Here is a 9,263-nt window from a genome sequence, read left to right as displayed (position 1 = left end):
GACAATATACTTGGCACTATTTTGGATATAAAAGGGAAAACGAAGGACAACTTGGCAGCTCGACTGGACTTGCAGGAAATGGGGTTGAGACCTAAGTTGCATCCGTTCACGGCCGCCAATGGTAAAACGTATATTCCCGCTGCCTGTCACACCATGACTAGAGAGGACAAAGAAAATTTTCTGAAGGTTCTTCGAAATGTGAGGGTCCCGGACGGATACGCCTCGAACATTTCACGATGTGTTCGGCTGAAGGACCGTACAATTTTCAGGTTGAAGAGCCACGATAGCCACATACTGATGCAACAGCTTCTTCCAATTGCACTGCGTAAGTCATTGCCTGATAAAGTTGTTAGACCTTTTGTGGAGATTTCGGCATTTTTTAGAGGCATATGCTCAACAAAGCTATCACAAGAAGATATGGACCGACTGCAGGGTGACGTCTGTATCACTTTGTGCAAACTAGAACAGATATTCCCTCCAGGGTTTTTTACGAGCATGGTCCACTTGGTCGTGCATCTTGTGCGCGAGTGTAGACTCGGCGGACCCGTGCAGTATAGATGGATGTACCCGGCAGAGAAGTAAAATTTGGCGTAATATGTAAATATATAATTTGATTTAAATGTAACCATAATTGACGACAATTAAATTGTCGTGTATGTGTGTACACCAGGAGTCTGGGGCATTTCAAGTCTACTGTGCGCAATAAAGCGGCTCCTGAGGGGTGCATTGCGGAGGGGTACATAGCGACCGAGCTGGTAACGTTCTGTTCAAGGTATCTGAATAACGCACCAACATTCCACAACAGACCTCAGAGGAATCTTGATGGATCCAAGGGGGCGGGCACGCGTGTTACCCTGAACCGGTTGATAATGCACCAGATTCATCGTTATATTGTGTTCAACTCTGAAGAGTTTCACAATTTGCGGACGTAAGTAGTGTTTATATATTTAACAGAATTCGAATAACGCAATTAATTGATTTTACTACATAATTGTATACGCTGAATGTAGGATGCACAAAGACGCGCTTAGGCGATCATGCACTAGAGGTCGCATTACGGAGGCTCTTATTGAAGCAGAACATCATGAGCAGTTCTGCGAATGGTACCCTGCATATGTAAGGAAATAGTTGTAATTTTTAAGTTGGATAAATTTATGCGGGTTCAATATAATTACCCAATACACGTGTTTAATATTTGTAATTATAACATAGGTCGATGGCCTTGACGATCAACGTAGGGAGGAATTGGGTCACAACTTGGTTATGCGTTGTAGAGGGCTGAAGGAGACAACGGTCAAGTACAACAGGTACGTGGTAAATGGGAAATTGTTTCGCACGCTTGCCCATGATGTGGGAAGGAGGACTCAGAACAGCGGCGTATGTGTTCCTACCGTTGAAGGCGAAACGTACTACGGGCAGTTAACCGATATAGTTGAGGTCGAGTACTATGACAGGACTACGTACGTCCTATTTAAGTGCAATTGGGCAGACCCCACGATGGAAAGAGGATTCACAATAGACGAGTATGGCCTAGTGTTTGTCAACTTCAATCACCTCGTCCACAGAGGAGAACTGATTCAGGACGAGCCGTACGTGCTTACATCTCAGGTGGATCAAGTATTCTACGTCGAAGATGGAAGGAACCCAAATTGGGTTTGTGCGGTTAGGACCAAACCGCGCAACGTGTACGACGTTGGCCAGGGGGATGGGAGTAATGAGGATGGTACAACCTACCATGAGTGCGTACCGCTCGTACTAGCCACTGATGACCTACCCGATACGAATGATGAATTTGAGTACGACAGGCCCGACATTGATCCGATTGAAGCTCCCGTGATACAATGATTGATGTATTTCTTGTGAGTATAATTAGCTTGAACTCAACACACTTGACTGATATATATATATATTGTTTGTACAATTCGCTTGAACTGAATACGAATTTCTATTATTTGCATAAATTTCGTTGTATAATTTGCATATTCATTAAAAATATATTACAAAAAATATTCTAATTAATTTGTCTACATTTATTCGCAGGTATTGATGGACCAGGACGCCATCCTTATGCATATCGGGCACCTCGCCCACCCGTGCCCCCCATGACCACGCCCACTGATTCGACGCCAGTATATACTGCGGCGTGGCCACACCACCCAGACGGGGCTTATAGACCATTGTTGCCGGGTATGGTGGCCGTGCCCACGTCAGATCACGGGCAGACCAGCACAGCTGGACCTTGCAGCTCTCCATTGTCGGAGCTGCCGACATTATCTCAGGTAGGGTTCACCCAACCGGGTAACGCCTATCGATGGTGGGTGCGAGAGGGGATGGGGTCGAAGGGTTATGCGCTGTACTTTCCGTATACGTATAGTGGACCGTCGACGTGTAACCCTGATAGTGAGACGCAGGATGGTAGATTTCCACTGTCACAGACCGGGGAGATGCAGATGCCGGCTGTGGGGTTGGGACAGATACCGGCACAGGCGGCGATGCAGGGCCAGATTTTGGGGCCGAGACAGATGCCAGCATCGGGGGCGAGTCAGGGCCCGGGGCATGTGGAGAGGCAGATGCCGTTACCTGGTGAGAGCCAGATGCCGCTTTCCGGTGAGAGTCAGATGCCGCTTTCCGGTGAGAGTCAGATGCCAGATGTGGGGGGGAGCCAGACTACCCATGAGGAGGACGTAGCAATGTTGGGTACCGATCAGTTGGCCCCCGGTAGCCCCCAGGGTATGGATTCAGATGATGATCAGCATCCTCCACCAGCCGGAGAGGTTGGCGAGGAGGTTGCAGGCGACCCAGCGACGCAGCACATAGGGATTGGGCAGATTCGGTTGATGGGTAAGTACATATGTAGACATCCTTAAAACTCATATTATGTTACCAAAATATTTTTTTTGGTTTGGAAAAAAATAACTATTTGATTACATTTTGTTTATATATGTGTGTGTGTGTTATTTAGTGTTAACCAATTAAATTAATGTTGAATATATTTTTTCATTAGGGTACAACCCAGACGGGACCATTTATTATGAAGTGATTGACGACCCAGCGAGAAACTGGGTGCTCCCGAGGGGGAAGAAGGTTGTATTGCAGTACAATGCTGCTATACAACCTGTAGGACGAGCCTGCAATCGTTTTCGGCGGGAAGTGGGCAAGATGATCAGGAGTGGGTCCTACATACACATGCGGGACGAATGGGCGAGGGTAAATAGGCAGATTAAGCAGGCAATGTGGAACGCGCTGATGGTATGTTTATGAATATAATTTAATTATTTATTTGAATTAAACTTGAGCTTAATGTTTTTGTTGAAGTTTTTAAACCTATAATGCTTTGATTGAAATGTGCAGGAGGAGTTCTATCTACCTGTATCAGTAGACATGCGCAGGGCACAACAGGAGGCGTGGAATGATATTGGACGTAAGCACCGCTCGTGGAAGTCGAGGTTCAAAACCCAACTACGAATTGGAGACGGTGACACGCCCGAGAGTATCCGTGCGAGAATGCCGGAGAAATTTTTTGAGGAGTATGATGCAGAAGATGTAGAATTCCTGCTGAGAGATTGGTGCAGAGAGCATAAAATCGTATGTAGGCCAAAAAATTGTCAACTATTTTTTAATAACAGTTCATTTAATTTTAGTTTTAATTTAAGTGTGTCAATTGTTACATGTTTATTTTCATGTTCAATGCGTAGGCAACCTCTGAACGGATGAAGAGGTTGCGGGAGCGGAATGACCTACCCCATTGTGCGGGATCTAAAAGTTATGCCAGATTTAATCACGAGGAGGTAATTAAATATATATGTTTATGTTTTTAATATTTGTTGGTAATTGTTTTTCTTTTTCTTTTTCTTTAAACTATTTTTATCGCTATTTGTTTGTTATATATGTCAACTGCATGACGACAGACATGTACATCTGGCACGCCCCCCACTCGCGCCGCGTCGTTCGTGAAGACCCACACAAGGAAGGACGGCACTTTCGTGAACGACCGTACACGGGTCTTATGCGTATGCTACTGATTTAGTTTACTAATATTTTTAAATTATGTGTGATATGTCATTATTCAATATATGACTTTTTCATGTTGACGACGTACAGGAGAGGATGACGCAGAGTTTAGCCAGTGATCCAGCCACCACGCAAAGCGTCTTCGCAGACACGGTGCGTTGGGCACCGAACGACGCTTACGAACAGGCGATTGGAAGGCCTGAGTATGCAGGGAGGGTTCGGCAGGTTGGGCCGAACGTCACACCTGTTCGAGGGACATGTTTTTCATATAGGCCTCGGTCACAGGGGGGACCATCTCAGGGGACGTCTCGGGATTGGGCCGAACAGTCTCGGAAGATGGAAGAGATGCAAGCGGAGCTACATGCTGAGCGAGCGAGGAATGACCGGTTGGAGCAGCGCGTGCAACAGTTCGACGGCATAGAACAGCGCTTGCGAGAGATGGAGGTCTTCATGTCCTCCATGGGAGTACCAGCACCATGTGTTGGTAATCAGTCTTCTCCTGCACACGTAGGTAGTACGTCGTCCGTTGGTAGTGCATCTGCAGGTATGATTTATATTGTGTATAGGACAATTAATTTCAATTTGTTTTCATTACCCCTTTAATTTTGCAAGTAATATTATATACTTTAATTGTCTATATTATTTGCAGGTAATTCGACAACGGTTGGTACGTTGTCGCCTGTTGGACGACAGCTGAGCCAGCACTCCACTGTCGCTACACCTTCGCCCGCTACACCATTCATTGCGCAGCAATCGCCGGTGGGCAAGAACACGCCTGGGACGGTACCTCGTGATTCGCAGAGACACCTTTCAGATTTGTAGATATTTTGTGTAATTATTTTTTGTTCGTAAATATTTGCTTGTTAACGAATATGTTATTAATTATTTGTTTGTGTAGTATGATTTCATGTTGGTTTTGGGTAAAATAAATGTTGCGTTATTTGTAGTCGAAAATTACAAAATTTGAAAAATTCAAAAAAAAATTTAATTAACCCAAATAAATTTTAAAAACAATAAAAAAATTATTTTTTTTTTAAAAAAAAACCCAAATTTAGTTTTTTATTAATTAAAAATACAATTAAAAAATTAAATAAAAATTTTAATTAAATAAAAAACTGAATTTGGTTTTTTTTTTTCAATTAAAAACAGTTTGACACGTGTATCGGAATACACGTGTCAAATTTGACACGTGTATCGGAATACACGTGTCAAATTTGACACATGTATTCAGATACACGTGTCAAAACAGTTTGACACGCGTATTCCAATACGCGTGTCAAATTTGACACATGTATTCCAATACACGTGTCAAAAAAAATTTGACACGCGTATTGGAATACACGTGTCAAATTTGACACGTGTATTCCGATACACGTGTCAAATTGTGCAGTTTGTAACATGCACATTTGACACGCGTAATACGCGTGTCAAAGTACACGTGTCTAAATGTTTGACACGTGTACGACACTGTACACGTGTCAAACTGCACGTGGCTATTTGATGCGATTTTTGTAGTGATCCCTCATTTTCAAACAATAACAATATCATCAAAACACAACCAAAAGAAAAATCAAAAGAATCTCAACACTCTAGAACATTCACATACCACAAGTAGTATGTTTTTATTGCTACAATGTGGCATGGTGACATGGATATACACTACAAAAATGGTATGAAATAGCCACGTGCAGTTTGACACGTGTACAGTGTCGTACACGTGTCAAACATTTAGACACGTGTACTTTGACACGCGTATTACGCGTGTCAAATGTGCATGTTACAAACTGCACATTTTGACACGTGTATCGGAATACACGTGTCAAATTTGACACGCGTATTCCAATACGCGTGTCAAAATGTTTTGACACGTGTATTGGAATACACGTGTCAAATTTGACACGCGTATTCCAATACGCGTGTCAAAATGTTTTGACACGTGTATTGGAATACACGTGTCAAATTAGACACGCGTATTCCAATACGCGTGTCAAAACATTTTGACACGTGTATCGGAATACGCGTGTCAAATTTGACACGTGTATTCCGATACACGTGTCAAAATGTTTTTAATTAAAAAAAAAACTAAATTCAGTTTTTTATTTAATTAAAATTTTTATTTAATTATTTAATTGTATTTTTAATTAAATTAAAAATACAATTAAAAAATTAAATAAAAATTTTAATTAAATAAAAAACTGAATTTAGTTTTTTTTAAAAAAAAAATAAATTTTTTATTGTTTTATAAAATTTATTTGGGTTAATTAAATTTTTTTTTGAATTTTTCAAATTTTGTAATTTTCGACCACAAATAACGCAGCATTTATTTTACCCAAAACCAACACGAAATCATACTACACAAACAAATAATTAATAACATATTCGTTAACAAGCAAATATTTACGAACAAAAAATAATTACACAAAATATCTACAAATCTGAAAGGCGTCTCTGCGAATCACGAGGTACCGTCCCAGGCGTGTTCTCGCCCACCGGCGATTGCTGCGCAATGAATGGTGTAGCGGGCGAAGGTGTAGCGACAGTGGAGTGCTGGCTCAGCTGTCGTCCAACAGGCGACAACGTACCAACCGTTGTCGAATTACCTGCAAATAATATAGACAATTAAAGTATATAATATTACTTGCAAAATTAAAGGGGTAATGAAAACAAATTGAAATTAATTTTGTCCTATACACAATATAAACCATACCTGCAGATGCACTACCAACGGACGACGTACTACCTACGTGTGCAGGAGAAGACTGATTACCAACACATGGTGCTAGTACTGCCATGGAGGACATGAAGACCTCCATCTCTCGCAAGCGCTGCTCTATGCCGTCGAACTGTTGCACGCGCTGCTCCAAACGGTCATTCCTCGCTCGCTCAGCATGTAGCTCCGCTTGCATCTCTTCCATCTTCCGAGACTGTTCGGCCCAATCCCGAGACGTCCCCTGAGATGGTCCCCCCTGTGACCGAGGCCTATATGAAAAACATGTCCCTCGAACAGGTGTGACGTTCGGGCCAACCTGCCGAACCCTCCCTGCATACTCAGGCCTCCCAATCGCCTGTTCGTAAGCGTCGTTCGGTGCCCAACGCACCGTGTCTGCGGAGACGCTTTGCGTGGCGGCTGGATCACTGGCTAAACTCTGCGTCATCCTCTCCTGTACGTCGTCAACATGAAAAAGTCATATATTGAATAATGACATATCATACATAATTTAAAAATATTAGTAAACTAAATCAGTAGCATACGCATAAGACCCGTGTACGGTCGTTCAGGAAAGTGCCGTCCTTTTTTGTGTGGGTCTTCACGAACGACGCGGCGCGAGTGGGGGGCGTGCCAGATGTACATGCCTGTCGTCATGCAGTTGACATATATAACAAACAGATAGCGATAAAAATAGTTTAAAGAAAAAGAAAAAGAAAAACAATTACCAACAAATATTAAAAACATAAACATATATATTTAATTACCTCCTCGTGATTAAATCTGGCATAACTTTTAGATCCCGCACAATGGGGTAGGTCATTCCGCTCCCGCAACCTCTTCATCCGTTCAGAGGTTGCCTACGCATTGAACATGAAAGTAAACATGTAACAATTGACACACTTAAATTAAAACTAAAATTAAATGAACTGTTATTAAAAAATAGTTGACAATTTTTTGGCCTACATACGATTTTATGCTCTCTGCACCAATCTCTCAGCAGGAATTCTACATCTTCTGCATCATACTGCTCAAAAAATTTCTCCGGCATTCTCGCACGGATACTCTCGGGCGTGTCACCGTCTCCAATTCCTAGTTGGGTTTTGAACCTCGACTTCCACGAGCGGTGCTTACGTCCAATATCATTCCACGCCTCCTGTTGTGCCCTGCGCATGTCAACTGATACAGGTAGATAGAACTCCTCCTGCACATTTCAATCAAAGCATTATAGGTTTAAAAACTTCAACCTAAACATTAAGCTCAAGTTTAATTCAAATAAATAATTAAATTATATTCATAAACATACCATCAGTGCGTTCCACATTGCCTGCTTAATCTGCCTATTTACCCTCGCCCATTCGTCCCGCATGTGTATGTAGGACCCACTCCTGATCATCTTGCCCACTTCCCGCCGAAAACGATTGCAGGCTCGTCCTACAGGTTGTATAGCAGCATTGTACTACAATACAACCTTCTTCCCCCTCGGGAGCACCCAGTTTCTCGCTGGGTCGTCAATCACCTCATAATAAATGGTCCCGTCTGGGTTGTACCCTAATGAAAAAATATATTCAACATTAATTTAATTGGTTAACACTAAATAACACACACACACATATATAAACAAAATGTAATCAAATAGTTATTTTTTTCCAAACCAAAAAAAATATTTTGGTAACATAATATGAGTTTTAAGGATGTCTACATATGTACTTACCCATCAACCGAATCTGCCCAGTCCCTATGTGCTGCGTCGCTGGGTCGCCTGCAACCTCCTCGCCAACCTCTCCGGCTGGTGGAGGATGCTGATCATCATCTGAATCCATACCCTGGGGGCTACCGGGGGCCAACTGATCGGTACCCAACATCGCAACGTCCTCCTCATGGGTAGTCTGGCTCCCCCCCACATCTGGCATCTGACTCTCACCGGAAAGCGGCATCTGACTCTCACCGGAAAGCGGCATCTGGCTCTCACCAGGTAACGGCATCTGCCTCTCTACATGCCCCGGGCCCTGACTCGCCCCCGATGCTGGCATCTGTCTCGGCCCCAAAATCTGGCCCTGCATCGCCGCCTGTGCCGGTATCTGTCCCAACCCCACAGCCGGCATCTGCATCTCCCCGGTCTGTGACAGTGGAAATCTACAATCCTGCGTCTCACTATCAGGGTTACACGTTATAGGTCGACTATACGTATACGGAAAGTACGGCGCATAACCCTGTGACCCCACCCCCTCTTGCACCCACCATCGATAGGCGTTACCCGGTTGGGTGAACCCTAACTGAGATAATGTCAGCAGCTCCGACAATGGAGAGCTGCCAACTCCAGCTGTGCTGGTCTGCCCGTGATCTGACGTGGGCACGGCCACCATACCCAGCAACAATGGTCTATAAGCCCCGTCTGGGTGGGGTGGCCACGCCGCAGTATATACTAGCGTCGAATCAGTGGGCGTGGTCATGGGGGGCACGGGTGGGCGAGGTGCCCGATATGCATAAGGATGGCGTCCCTGGTCCATCAATACCTGCGAATAAATGTAGACAAATTAATTAG

General features: G+C 43.6%; 1 protein-coding gene and 1 long non-coding RNA gene across 2 annotated transcripts; one reads left to right on the top strand and one right to left on the bottom strand.

Annotated features, from left to right (window-relative positions):
- The first annotated feature begins 594 nt into the window (after positions 1–594).
- On the top strand, positions 595–1,254 carry LOC133872515 (uncharacterized). Its single transcript, XR_009901050.1, has 3 exons — positions 595–928; positions 1,011–1,116; positions 1,213–1,254. It is a non-coding gene; the product is annotated as an uncharacterized LOC133872515 (long non-coding RNA).
- A 5,061-nt stretch (positions 1,255–6,315) lies between these two features.
- On the bottom strand, positions 6,316–8,949 carry LOC133872480 (uncharacterized). The gene is made up of 7 exons (XM_062309989.1): positions 8,433–8,949; positions 8,025–8,269; positions 7,689–7,922; positions 7,486–7,578; positions 7,264–7,365; positions 6,719–7,172; positions 6,316–6,611 (listed from the first exon to the last, which is right to left on the bottom strand). The coding sequence occupies exons 2-7, from the start codon at positions 8,112–8,114 to the stop codon at positions 6,439–6,441; spliced, it is 1,146 nt and encodes a 381-aa protein (XP_062165973.1). The 5' UTR covers positions 8,115–8,269; positions 8,433–8,949; the 3' UTR covers positions 6,316–6,438.
- Positions 8,950–9,263: the final 314 nt, after the last annotated feature.

This window comes from Alnus glutinosa, chromosome 7, assembly GCF_958979055.1.
Source record: "Alnus glutinosa chromosome 7, dhAlnGlut1.1, whole genome shotgun sequence".
NCBI classification, from domain to species: Eukaryota; Viridiplantae; Streptophyta; class Magnoliopsida; order Fagales; family Betulaceae; genus Alnus; species Alnus glutinosa.
The sequence above is the reverse complement of the archived record's forward strand: the minus strand, read 5'-3'. Positions and strand labels throughout refer to the sequence as shown.

Coding starts and splice junctions, on each gene's coding strand:
- LOC133872480 (XM_062309989.1), bottom strand. CDS start 8,114: ATGATCAGGAGTGGGTCCTACATACACATGCGGGACGAATGGGCGAGG. Junction 7,579..7,688: donor GGTGCAGAGAGCATAAAATC/GTATGTAGGCCA, acceptor TTCAATGCGTAG/GCAACCTCTGAACGGATGAA. Junction 7,173..7,263: donor ACCGTACACGGGTCTTATGC/GTATGCTACTGA, acceptor GACGACGTACAG/GAGAGGATGACGCAGAGTTT.